The sequence below is a fragment of the Schistocerca americana genome, chromosome 1 (genome assembly GCF_021461395.2).
Source record: "Schistocerca americana isolate TAMUIC-IGC-003095 chromosome 1, iqSchAmer2.1, whole genome shotgun sequence".
NCBI classification, from domain to species: Eukaryota; Metazoa; Arthropoda; class Insecta; order Orthoptera; family Acrididae; genus Schistocerca; species Schistocerca americana.
Window position 1 is genome coordinate 438,511,809 of NC_060119.1, and position 14,363 is coordinate 438,526,171.

At 39.7% G+C, this 14,363-nt stretch overlaps 1 protein-coding gene across 1 annotated transcript in view; it reads right to left on the reverse strand.

The window, feature by feature from the left end:
• Nucleotides 1-3,668: 3,668 nt before the first annotated feature.
• Nucleotides 3,669-14,363, reverse strand: part of LOC124559675 — a 766,753-nt gene continuing 756,058 nt past the window's right edge. The window contains exons 9-10 of the mRNA XM_047130913.1: nucleotides 11,493-12,994; nucleotides 3,669-5,493 (exon numbers count right to left, since the gene is read on the reverse strand). Coding sequence (XP_046986869.1) covers nucleotides 5,174-5,493; nucleotides 11,493-12,994 — 1,822 coding nt within the window. The 3' untranslated portion in view covers nucleotides 3,669-5,173. The remainder of the gene's footprint in view (nucleotides 5,494-11,492; nucleotides 12,995-14,363) is intronic.

The window sequence follows — 14,363 nt, forward strand, 5'->3', positions numbered from 1 at the left end:
TTATGAGAGAACTAGATTTCTGTTCCCCAAATATGGATGATACTTTAACAGAACCTGAATCTCTGGAGCAACATTTTGAGCATCTAAATTCACTTTTTAAACAAATGAATGAGTATGTCTCATAATAAATGTTGGAAAATCAGTATTTGGTACCCACTACAGTAGTTAACATTCTTAGGGCATTTAATTACACCTGCAAGAACAAAACTGGATCCAGAAATGGTTGTGACAGTACAAATGACCCAAAACAGTCTATGAATTTAGAGCATTCTTAAAGACCATCAATTTTTATTGTCATAATTTGGAATGTACTGCAGAAACCTAAGCTTCACTGACTGTTTACCTGAGCGGTACAACTAAAAATGACCAAAGACATACTGATGGACATAAGAAACAGTTGCTCAGGTCCAAAAATGCAAAGATAATCTCACAAACACTATGCTTTTGACATTTCCTGGTTTGTACAGTCAAATTGCATTATTTGTGGATGCATCAGATTTTGCTACAGGTTCTGCATTGCAACAGTGGTAAGATAAACAGTGGAAACTAACAGGAGTTTCTTCCAAAAAATGTTCACAGTGGCACAGAAGAAGTATTCCACATGTGACAGAGAGCTGCTTAGCTGTCAAATATCTGTTAGAAGAAAGAGACTTCATTATTTAATACTGATTATGTTCCTCTAACATGCGCTTTTATGCAAAAGAATGAAGAAACAACGTCAATCCAATTATGTAAGCTACAGTACATTTTGTAGTTTATTACGTATCTGTGAGCTGTATTTGGTAAAGAAAATATTGTTGCTGATAGCTTAACACAGCTTGAAGAATTAGCTCCAAATAACTATGAAGATATAATTCAAGCACAAGAACATGATGAAGAATTTCATCAACTATAGTCTAGCCATCATACATCACTTAAATTAAAATACCAGTTGACACATGGAGCAAAATAATTGTGGTGTGATGCATCAACATAAATTATTCACCCTTATATTCCTGAACCATTTAGATGAACTATTTACCAACACTATCATAATTTGGCTCATCCAGACATTAAGACAGCTGTAAATATGATCTCATCAAGATCAGTCTCTCATCTAGATCAATATTAAAAAATGGATGTCCAAAACTGAGCTAAAACATGTCCTGGTTGTCAAAAAAACAAGGTACCAGACAAGTTTAAGTGCCATTAGGACACTTTCCTAGCATTGATGAATGCTTCAAAATAATTTACCTTTACTTGATAGGACCAATGCCCCCTTCTGATTAAAATGCTTATTATTTACACACATCAATATAGTTGCAAACTGGACAGAGAGGCAGTACCTCTTTGAGACATACAAGTGGAAGCAGTAGCATAAGCATTTTTCAGTTGTCAGATCACTAGATTTGGAATGCTGTATAAATAGTGACAGACTATGAAATACAATTTAGAACTGAGGTGTTCCAAGCACTATCCAAAATATGTGCTGTAACTAATACAAGCTAGAGCATATCATTCACAGTCAAACAGAAAAAACTGAAAGCTTTAATTGGGCATGTAAAGCAACAATCCAAGCCCATGATACTGTTAAATTAGACTCAAATAATATATGTAATCATTCTTGGTCTTAAATGTCCCATTAAAGAACACAGTAATGCTACAATTGCAGAAATGGTTTATGGCTTGCCCATCAGGATTCCAGGTGATTTTTTTCAAGAGCATGGCACAAAAAGGGTTGCAGGTTTATCTCAATGTGGGTCACAACTGAAACAGTATACGAATCATCTGAAACCTGTACAATATCCCCACAAAGCAAAGGAAACACCATTCATACACAAAGACCTTAGACTCTCAACACATGTGTTTATAAGGGTCACTTCAACCAATGAAGATATTAGAGCCTCCATATGAAGCCCCATATGAAATACTGAAAGGACTTCAAAATTTTTTTGACTCAAAGTGAATCTTCATCAATTAATGAAAACTGGCATATGAGAATGATAAACATCCTGAAGAGACTCCAGATGATTTGTCAGCCCAGTGCAACTACCAAAATCTACAGAGGGTGAAAAACCTAGAATAAGATCAAAATCTGGCTAGGAAATACAATTTCCTGCAAGATTAGTTGACATCTTAAAATTACTGTGCTGCTGAGAAGGGGGTGATGTGGGAACTCAACAAATTACTGTGTGTATTTGTCTTTGTAAAATGGTTGGAATGATAAGTTGGCATAATATCATTTCCAGAATGTCTCCACAATATCCTTTGTTACAAGTGTGCTAGTCCCGCAAGTTTCACAGTTTCACAGGATACCTCATGTGAAGTTTGGTAGGTAGGAGATGAAGTACTGGTAGATGTGAGGCTATGGGGATGCGGCATGAGTCATTTTTGGGTAGCTCAGTTGGTAGAGCACTTGTCTGCAAAAGGCAAAGGTCCCAAGTTTGAGTCTCAGCCCAGCACACAGTTTTATTTTGCCAGGAAGTTTCAAGTTTCAGCATTATTATTCTTTAGAATTTAACAAAAGAAGTTGTTACTCCATGATTTTTGTAATCAATATTCATTGTGTGTGTGTGTGTGTGTGTGTGTGTGTGTGTGTAAGAGAGAGAGAGAGAGAGAGAGAGAGAGAGAGAGAGAGAGAGAGAGAGAGAGAGAGAGAGACAGATAAGAAAATAAAATAAATGGTGAAGTCCAAGTTAAATTTAGTCTTTAATGAACTCCGTGTGCAACATGTATGTCCTACTTAAATAATAGAATAGAAAAGTCAGGATAGTAGCAGTAATAAGTAAATGCAATATCAGATTAATATGTCCAAAGGTAGTAGCTGACACTACAACTCGGGTGATTTGGCTGTACAATCAAGAACAGTCATACAAAAAAATTAAGTCTTCACAATTAAGGCTTTATAGTGATGTGATTAATCTTTGCTATCATTTCTGGATAGACCATAATTAACACCTGTCATATCATTGTACCTTATCTTCCCTTTGCTTTGAAACTTGTCAACAATGAACCCTTCACCCCACTCACTGTTATGGTTCATATTGTGTAGTTCTTCTTTCATGTGATTTTATTTGTATTTAAAAATAACCTCATTTTCCCTTCCTCTATTTCTCACCTGTTACTTACTCTACATCCTTTATATTTTGCTATTATTTCATTTATTACTTTGATTCCAGTGTCTTCTTAACTGTTTCCTATGATCCAGGATTCTGGATATCTTTGTTGTCTAACTTCTGTTGTGTGTAATTTCTTTGAACACTTTATTATCATTTTGGTATGTTGTGAAGGAACCTCAAGTGCCAAATTCTAGTTATTCTAGAACACTGATATTTTATTGTTGATTTGTGGTCTTTGAATAATTAAGTACTAGTAATTAAATCAGACCTAATTAACTAGTGGTTTCATTTAAAGACATGTATTTTTCCACAATAAATGGATATTCTACCGCAAACTGAAAGAGCTTCAGATTTTGTTTGTTTTTAATAATTTCCTGTAATATTTCATAGGTATGAGGCAGTATTCAACATTGTGATTATATTGCCACAATCCTTTGTGCATATTAAATAACTTCAGTATCATATGAAATAAATACAGTAGTAAAGGATATGCATACAAAAGGAAAACATAACTTAATATCTTTTATTTACAAAGTTCAGTTTCAAAATATCAGATGAAACTTCATTTTGTTAACAAAACTGTCATATAAATAATATTTCCATACATAAAATGAAACAAAATACAAAAACAGAAAACTGAAGTAACTACATTTTCTGCACACAGCCATATCTTCACTATGCCAGAGCACTGTTATAGAAACCCTCTTCAATATTATCATAAACTTTTCTTACCAACTTATTTCTTTGGTATTTCAGTAGATCTTTTCATAGATACAAACTATAAAGATTCACGTAAGTAATTGCTTTGGTTCTTTTCTGAAGACACAGTTTTAAAGTGGTACACAGATTGTTATTTGAAGTGAACCAATCTGTAAATATTTTGGGAAAAAAGTGTGCCAAAGGTTGATGATAGTACCTGTAGTTTGTTCACAGCAGGAAGTTACATAAATGAGATACTCTATTGGAAAACAGCTGCTAATTGCATATTGACACAATTGTCTAACAAACATATTGTTTCTACCACAATCTATATGACAAAGCTATCTGGGAGATGCTATTTTAAGTTTTATTATTCTAATATTTTCTACATGACATTTTTCTGTCATTCTAGCATTGTAGATATTGTGGTTTGGTTAATAGGTTTCTCCTAGTTAAGATTTGACAGCTACTGTTTTCCTTGCCAATGCATATATCATTTTTCTTTCCATCCTAGAGGAATATTATACATCCTAGGGACTACAAACATTCATGGAATACTTCTACAGCTTAATATAAGAAAAATAATATACATCTTTTGCCCAATTCAGTATATCAGTATTAAGATGCTGTTAAAAATAAGACAATAGCTGCAAGTTTTATGTCTGAATAACAAAAGTTTTACAATTTTCTCAAGCAGGTTTTAGGTTAACTGACATTTTTTTCCAAATGCAGATATAAACTTTTCGTCAACACATCTTGAATGGGCAAGTTATTTCTATTTCTACCTCATTATTCATTATTGTGCAAGACATCACTTGGAACCAATGCAATTTGTTAATTTACTTGTTGTGAAAATCTACAGGAGGTTCACTGTGTTCTATAAAACTTCTATGCTTTTAGTGGAAACCACTTTATACTGGATAACAATTATAGAGTATACAGCCTCAGGAATATTGCATATTTACTGTGCTTGAGCACTGCCAACAGTCTCTCATATTTATTTACCAATTGCTTCTTGAGTGATATATATATATACATAAATACATTCTTTTACACAACTGAACATCAATTATAGTCATTTGCATTGTCCACATATATCAATTATTTAAAAAAAGGAATATGCATAACTTCCAGAAGCTCATGACTTCATATTATTGTGACGCTTAGATATCAAAATAGAATTGCTCAAGACACTTTCTGTTGCTCCCATTGAATAAAGATATTTTTTTTTTTTAATTCGACACTCATATGGGGAGTTTTTGATAGCTTCTAACACATAAACCAGTTTATCAGTCTCATAAGAAGCCCTTCATAGGGCACTATAATGATACTTTAGGTGCTGCATTTGCACTTTCCTTCCTTACTCATTAGCTTTGCTACTGATCATTTTCAATGCAGTCTGCCTCCTGCTGCAAGCCAATACTGCTGCTTGAGTGCCTCCTGTTACTTACAGGTACTTCAATATCTGGTTGGTAAGTTTCCTGAAGTTTAGCTGATTGGTCCTCAAGACTTTTCTTCAGACCTTCAATTGTATGTACAAGCATCTGGCGCCGTAACAGAGAGAACTGCCTTTTGTCATCAAATCTTCTCCTTTCATCTTCTTGTGCCTCTCGAACTTTTGCTTCAACTTCAAGACGTTCTTTCCGCAATTGTTCTAACTTTTCTTTTAAGCTTTCACGCCCACTCTTCTCTCCTGCTAAGATTAGAAACAAAATTCTTGACAATTATAAGTACAAACATTGTTACTGAGCACATGTATTTTTAATAATACACAATGGTGAGAGCTTTATTTACGAAAAGGAAATGGCAATGAATATTAAGACAACTTTGTGGAAAGAAAGTGATTGGACAGTGTCACATCTGGTGACAAAGTTAATGATTACCATTTTATCCAGCTTTAAAGCTTTGTTTAAATGTGATACAACACTCTTACCTTGATGTCAGTTAAATGAAGGATCTGATATTTGTTGTTTTACCAGTAAGGGGTAAATCAAGTGTTTCAGAATAAAACATGGGGAAACATGTTAGATTTTCAATTCCCTAACAATGGCATGTAGATTTGGGAATAACTGAAGCTGAAATTTGATGCACCAAAAGATGGAAGAAGGCAATATTATGCCCAGCAAAAGTAACAAAGGTTGCAAACAAGTGGTTCCCCATGTATGGTAATTACTTACAATGCATAGTATAATACACTCCTGGAAATTGAAATAAGAACACCGTGAATTCATTGTCCCAGGAAGGGGAAACTTTATTGACACATTCCTGGGGTCAGATACATCACATGATCACACTGACAGAACCACAGGCACATAGACACAGGCAACAGAGCATGCACAATGTTGGCACTAGTACAGTCTATATCCACCTTTCGCAGCAATGCAGGCTGCTATTCTCCCATGGAGACGATCGTAGAGATGCTGGATGTAGTCCTGTGGAACGGCTTGCCATGCCATTTCCACCTGGCGCCTCAGTTGGACCAGTGTTCGTGCTGGACGTGCAGACCGCGTGAGACGACGCTTCATCCAGTCCCAAACATGCTCAATGGGGGACAGATCCGGAGATCTTGCTGGCCAGGGTAGTTGACTTACACCTTCTAGAGCACGTTGGGTGGGACGGGATACATGCGGACGTGCATTGTCCTGTTGGAACAGCAAGTTCCCTTGCCGGTCTAGGAATGGTAGAACGATGGGTTCGATGACGGTTTGGATGTACCGTGCACTATTCAGTGTCCCCTCGACGATCACCAGTGGTGTACGGCCAGTGTAGGAGATCGCTCCCCACACCATGATGCCGGATGTTGGCCCTGTGTGCCTCGGTCGTATGCAGTCCTGATTGTGGCGCTCACCTGCATGGCGCCAAACACGCATACGACCATCATTGGCACCAAGGCAGAAGCGACTCTCATCGCTGAAGACGACACGTCTCCATTCGTCCCTCCATTCACGCCTGTCGCGACACCACTGGAGGCGGGCTGCACGATGTTGGGGCGTGAGCGGAAGACGGCCTAACGGTGTGCGGGACCGTAGCCCAGCTTCATGGAGACGGTTGCGAATGGTCCTCGCCGATACCCCAGGAGCAACAGTGTCCCTAATTTGCTGGGAAGTGGCGGTGCGGTCCCCTACGGCACTGCGTAGGATCCTACGGTCTTGGCGTGCATCCGTGCGTCGCTGCGGTCCGGTCCCAGGTCGACGGGCATGTGCACCTTCCGCCGACCACTGGCGACAACATCGATGTACTGTGGAGACCTCACGCCCCACGTGTTGAGCAATTCGGCGGTACGTCCACCCGGCCTCCCGCATGCCTACTATACGCCCTCGCTCAAAGTCCGTCAACTGCACATACGGTTCACGTCCACGCTGTCGCGGCATGCTACCAGTGTTAAAGACTGCGATGGAGCTCCGTATGCCATGGCAAACTGGCTGACACTGACGGCGGCGGTGCACAAATGCTGCGCAGCTAGCGCCATTCGACGGCCAACACCGCGGTTCCTGGTGTGTCCGCTGTGCCGTGCGTGTGATCATTGCTTGTACAGTCCTCTCGCAGTGTCCGGAGCAAGTATGGTGGGTCTGACACACCGGTGTCAATGTGTTCTTTTTTCCATTTCCAGGAGTGTATATGAGATAAAACAAGTTTACAGTGAAAGGACACTGCTATCACTTAGATTATGATGCCTTTCAGGGTAAATATAGTGAAATAATCTGTCGTAGCTTCTGTTGTATTTATAATTCTATGTTATGCGGCAGTTAGAGTGAAGTAGTAAGTACTTAACAAAAATGTTGTTCTGAATTGTTCAAGGCACAAATTCAGAAGTCTTTTCAGAGCTTCTCCTAACACAAGAGAACTCTGAGAAAAACTTATTGTGTGACAATTCAGAGGTGTTACACAAATAATAGAAGTTTCCCAGGGACTATGAATAATGAACAAAAATAGCAATAGGAGACCTAAATAACATAAAATTTGTAATTGTAAGCCTCTGTTCATACATCCATTCTTAATACACCTTTTCAATTGTTGCAAATGGAAAATGGTGGTCATTAATAATAAAAATAATAGTAATAATAATATTCATACACATATGAATAAAAATAACAGTTGCCAGTATTTGCAAAGAATTGCCATAACTCATTTTACACTTCCGAGATAAAATTAAACATATGACTCATCCATCCTGTTATCTGTTGTTGTTTTATATCAGCTGGATGTTTCTGTTTCCTGTTGTTGTTTTATCTCAGCTAGATGTTAGATGAATTGTCCCTACTGTAAACTTAACTTTGGCTTGTGTAATGACCTCTAGTAGCTATGGGAGGGAGGACAAGGTAGCTGGCAAGTTCTTTGTTTCTTGTCATAACTTAAAGCTTTTATGCTTGTGTTCTGGCACACTATTTCTGTCAATCAAAGTGCTATTAATTATTCCCACAGCAATAATCATGATACCTACTTCATAAATATTTTAATCTGCTAGCCTTATCCCTACAGCTTCATTCACATACACATTTGGCACAGTTATTGTATACATCTCCTCCAGCCCCATTTCTGTGTCTGCCTCTTCCTGTCCCCAGTCTCCATCCACCTCATTCTACCACCTCTATCTGTCCATCTCCTTCTCCCCACTCCCCCCTCATGTTGTCCATCACCTCAGCCACTTCCTCTCTGGCCATATCTTCCTACCCCTCTCTCTCTCTCAGTCTCCTACTTCCTCATCTTCCTTTCCAATATGCATACCTTCCACCTGCCTCCTGCATATTCCCCTCCTCCCCTGTCCATGTCCCTGTCCACATCCTCTCCTCACTCATCTCTGTCCATCTCCATCCATCTCATCCTCCTCCACACTTTCTATGTCCATCACCCCCTCCTATCCCTTCTCTAAATCTCCATATCACCCTCCCCTCTCTGTCTCACTATTCTTCTCTCACACTCCCCCTCTGCTCAGCCCTGTCCAGTCCCATCCCCTGCAAGGCAAGCTGATACACCCTCAAAACACATCTCCTTCCTTCTTTCTCTACCTATCTCCTCTTCCTCCCTTCTCTCTGTCCACAACATCCATCCCTTCTGTCACTATCCATCTCCTCTCCCCTGCCCCCACTCTGCCCATCTGCACCTGAAGTCCCTGGAAGTCATGCCAATACTACCTGTGCCAAACACCTGTAGTGTAGGGCAGCCTACATGCCAGGGGTAGAATATTCTCTCAGACACAGATGGAGATGCATGGGTCAGTCAAATGCTGCACGTCTTTCTTTTACACAGCTGAAATAACAAAAACAGAATTGTTCGACAGCCAAAATCTAACTGCAGTTTTTGAATACATGTATTCTTCAAAATCACTGTGTCTGTGTGCCACTTTCTTGTTCTTTTTCTTTCTGATGAAAAACTCTCCAACTTTACTGTTCCGTAGAACCTACCTCAATCGGTAAAAGAGAATCGAAGGTCATTTTCTTGCCTGTTCATCTGTTCGAAACCTGGGGAGTCATAGAAGTTGAAATTTATGTTGCTTACTGAGGTCTATAGTTCTCTGATGGTGTAATAATTTTAAGCTTTTAAGTCAATCCAATCAAAAATACGGTTCTTTATGTCATGTTTTGATACTGGCACTCTCAAATTCGCTAATTAAAATCTATTTGGTACTTCCCCTTGACGTGGAATCATGGAATTTAGCAAGGAGGAAGATTTCACAGTACGAATAAAGGAAAAAATCCGAAAACCATGAATTCATTTTGATATCACATGCAAAAGTTCTTTTGTCATTTGTTATCTGACTTCAAAGCTGAAAGTAAAATATTCTCGAAAATCTTGAAATACCTGGGATTGATATCTTACCAGTATCTGTGTTAATAACAGGCAAAAATCATCAAGATCCTTGATTCCCAGAATGGATGATCTGTCTATAGGGCCTACACATAACTAAAGTTTGTATGGAAGCCTCAGTGCACGAGTCCTACTCGCACCTGGCCAGTTTTTTTTTTATAGCTGTTTTTGACACACTCATAATAAAGTTTTTTTCCAGGTAGCCTATCAGATCCAGTCCAAAATCAGGGGGCAGCTTATCCCCAGTTTATACTCCAGTTAGGTGTTGTCTCACACTGGTGCAATATGGTTCCTGTGCTATTCCAAGAACATTCCAAATTCATACAGCTGTCCCTTAGTGACAGAGATAACTGAATATAAACACCTTTTTTAGCCACTCTGGTGAACTGTTTCTAGCAGCTTTGATGAACAATGTGCACTGAACAAAAATATGGAAACACCATGGGAAATGTGTGCTTGAAAATAAATGCAAGATTCTAGCCAAGTCTGCACATTTTGCTGTTTATTGGACCATGAATGACACCTGTGCAACATCCTCAATACATTAAGAGTGTCAGTCATGTTCTGTGTAGTAGTAGTAAGTGAATTATGTAGGAGCTAATTGAACCTGAACATAGGCATATTGTTGATGCTCATGTGAGCAAAAGTGTTTGGTGTTTCTAGTGGCACAATATTGAAGATTTATATGATATACAGGGAAAGCAGAAAAACATCATTTGCTGAGTCATAACAGGGCCAAAAATGTGTATTGAGTGATCATGACAGATGATCATTGAAGAGAATTGTGACGAAAAATAAGGGGACGACAGCTGCTAAAGTAACTGTAAAACTTAATACCACACTTGCGAACTCTGTCAGCACCAACTCAACACAACAAAACACAAAGGGAGCTCCATAATGAGGCTTTGTAAAGCGAGCTGAAACTCCAAAACCATTCAACAGTGATGCAAATGTCCTTTAACAGGAAAATGTGCTGTTGAACATCAAACCTGGACTATGGAGCAATGGATGAGAGTGATTTGGTTGTGTGTGTCTTGTTTCACACTGTTTCCTACTTCTTACTGAGTTCATATCTCTCTCTCTCTCTCTCTCTCTCTCTCTCTCTCTCTCTCTCTCTCTCTCTCTCTCTCCCCCCCCCCCCCCCTCTCTCTCTCTCTCTCTCTCATGCACACACATACACACACGCGCACATGCACACGCTCACGCACACACACTGACATTTTTCACTTTTTCTTTTGCATTCTGTTGAAGCTCCATAGCAGTATTACATCATGCTGGATCTTGTCAATAAACATGTTTTAAACAAAAATAAAAAGGCTTAACAGGAAAGAGGATTTGCAAATAACAACAGTGTTATTCTCTTATAAGTTTACTGTTGTTGTGATTAATCATTTTCTGTCAAATGTCACAGTGCTGACAGAGAACATGGGTGGTCAACAAAACTCCAATGTAGCATGAGATTGTGAGTGAAGTGTCTCCCTACTCTTTTGCTGAGGAGTTGACAAATTCTGGATCACATCCATTTATGAATGAGATCATTGAGGTAGTCACTAACTGAGTTCAGTGTTGTGTTTGCCAGATGCCATAGTCATAAAATTTTTATTTACAGATTCTTTCATCTCAATTTAGAGGCTTCACACGGAAACCATACATTGAGGAACAAGTGAAGTTTACATTCACATAAAACTACACATACTCACACAAACATACACACAAAAAACATCTGTAAGAGAGTTCAGAATACATGGATTGTCTATGTTGTTATTTTCATTCCCTAAGGTTTTTATGAGACATATTTATTACAAACAAGCAATCCAAAAGCTGAATTAAGTTATCACATATTCTAATTTTTCCCCACATTATTATTTTTAAATATGATAAAATACTTACCTTCATTGGTAGTATTTTTGGCAGAACCACCTTTTTGTCTGAAAGATGCATGCTGGCTTTTTTCTAAAGACTTTTGCAGTCTGTCAAATGTTGCACTGCATGTGTATACCTTCCTTTTGACAGGTTCACTTTGTGGGCAGTATCTAGACCCATCAGCTGCATTCCCAATATCAATAGAGCGGAATGTTGTCAGAGCAGGTCTCTGAAAATTATTAGTGCTGGCAGAAACTGGTATCTTTGGTGAGAAAGTTACATCTTCCTGATGTGGGGTTGAGGAGCCATCAGATTCAGATGAACTGGATCCTTGCACTGGCATACTTCTGATATTTCTGTTCTGTCTCTTTCTTGGGCTGCCTAGGATTTTGTCTGGCTCTTTATGTCGCTTGAATGAGTCCTCTCCTGTCATCAAAAACGTGTTACCATTTTGCAAATCTTGATCTTCATTGTGATTCTCTACAATTCGTTTTGGTGAGGTTGTACGTGATCTTAAAATTTCTGGTGGTGACCTCAATTCATTTCTCGAGCCAGAATTTAATACTGTCTTTTCTTCATTAGCAGAATTTTTAAGCATTGCTGGTGGTTTGGTTCTGGGACAATTGTCATTGAGATAATTTGAGTTCAAGAAATATGGTTTAGGTTTTGGAAGCATGAAATTTGTAGTTTTATCCATTATACCTCCTTTCATGCTGACCAGAATATTTTCTGCTTCTAGGATTAACTCCCTATATTTACGGTCCGCTTCTTTGTCTGCTTCCACAAGTGCCATCTCAGATGAAAATGTTGCCAAATAATTGGCATTGCCTCGTGCACCATTGCGCATCAGGCCGTTTCCTCCACCGTAGATACCTCCACAGCCAGTGTCGCTTCGTCTGGCTGTGGAGCTCACGGAATTTGAACGCTGTTTCTGAGGGGAGCAGTATACGTCTGTAATCATCTTAGGTGAGACATCTTGGTTCCAGTTCCCATTGGCACCAGTGTTACAATTCATGGGATGCAGTGGTCTAATATTTTTGTTTATCAGCCTGGATGGCGAAAGTGGTACTCCTTCACCTTCAAGAATTCGCCTGCGCAGGCTTATTGGAGTATTTCCAGCGCTCCTTGTTCCAGTCACACCAGTACGCTCCAGCATCTTCTGCATGAGGACCTTGTTGAGATTCATGACACTGGGACCCAGCTGTACGTCGGCTGATCTGTCGGTGTGTTGCTGTGGTTGCGCCTGTTGCTGGTGATGCAACCCATTATGTTTGGGTAATGGTGATCCAGCAGCACCTGTTCTCGATCCAGCACTGGGCCACTCTCTTTCACGGTCCCGGTCGTGATCAGATTCGTGCTGTCTCTCCCTGATGCTGCTATTCGCAGAGCGACGCACAGAGCACCGAGATGGCCTCTTCTTTTCGCTCGAATTCCGTGAGCCTGGCTGACCGTGTGCCTGCTGCATATGATGGTGATGGTGGTGTCGACTGGAGCTTCTACGTCCCACTGGAAAACCATCGTCCACCGAACTGCAAACAAACGACACAAATTTTTAGATGTATAAAAGGAATTTTCAATTGAAATTAAAAATTCCTGTTTAAATATTCAAGAAGAGCAATAAGATTCATTCGGCTATGGGAACAAGAGGTAGGGACTTTTCTTTATGATACAAGAAGTTGTCTAGAGGTAAAGCATATCTCGACCACCTGACCTCTTATACTTTCTTGCAAGATAGAGCCCAAATTCGATTTATCTACTCACAGTCAGCATATGAGGATCGAATGAACCCAATTGTGACATTCAACACACATGAAAACATACACCGTGGGACTGCCCAGTGCCCAAACAATGGGTAATGACAGATGGGAATGCATTTCAGACAAAAGTTTTCAAGCCCAAGTGATTTTTTGGTGTGATCAGGAAATAAAGGAAACATCCTGCTAAATACACTGTCACGAAACAGATGCAGAGACCTTATCATCTCAGTAATGTCTGGCCATGTCCGTACACACAGGCAAAAAATTGTCACCTCCATCCTAATAGCATGCAACATTCCACGCCATTTGTTACCAGCTGACACTCAGTGAGGACTGGGCGATATTATGCTGATCACTCTCTTCTGTCGCAACAACTGACCTAGGTCGGTCATATTGTAGGTCTGTTTTTTATCAACATTCATGGCGAAAGTGAAACTCCTGATCTTCAGGAATTTGCCTGTGCAGCGTTATGGGAGTATTCCTGGTGCTCCTTGTTCCATTCATGCCATTACGCTCCAGCATCTTCTGTATGAGAACCTTGTTGAAATTCATGACACTAGGACCCAGTTGTACAACGACTGATCAGTCGGCATACTGTTGTAGTCGTTCCTATTACTGGTGCTGGAGACCATTGTGTTTGGGTAGCAGTGACCCAGGAGCAGCCATTCCCGGGCCGAATCCCTGACGCCTGTTGCACAGTTACAACGTTCTCTCGGGTATATTCAACTTAAGTTCGAGGACGACGAGGCGATTCCATTTGTCTTACGGTTCCAGGAAGTTCCTCAAAGTCTACAGTTTTAGCCTAGTACACATAAAATCTCTCGTCTTTAGCGTCCTCGTTAAGATCACAGGGAAATAACGATATATGGGTGCCGCTCAGTTGGATGTGGTCACTGTGACTAAAGAACATTGTAATCTCAGACAGAGGACCAGTTTTAACATAATTAAAATCACCTCATGAAGACCATAGAGCCTCTTTCAGTTTGTATCGCCCCTTAATAGCCACGGGCAACATCAATTGATGACTGTTACCTAGTGACTCGTAGTATGGGAATAGAGAATGCAACAGACCTGCGCACTGCCTCTTTAGAAATAACTGGGAGGGCCAGCATGTAGCCATCTCTTAAGGTCAATTTGGCTT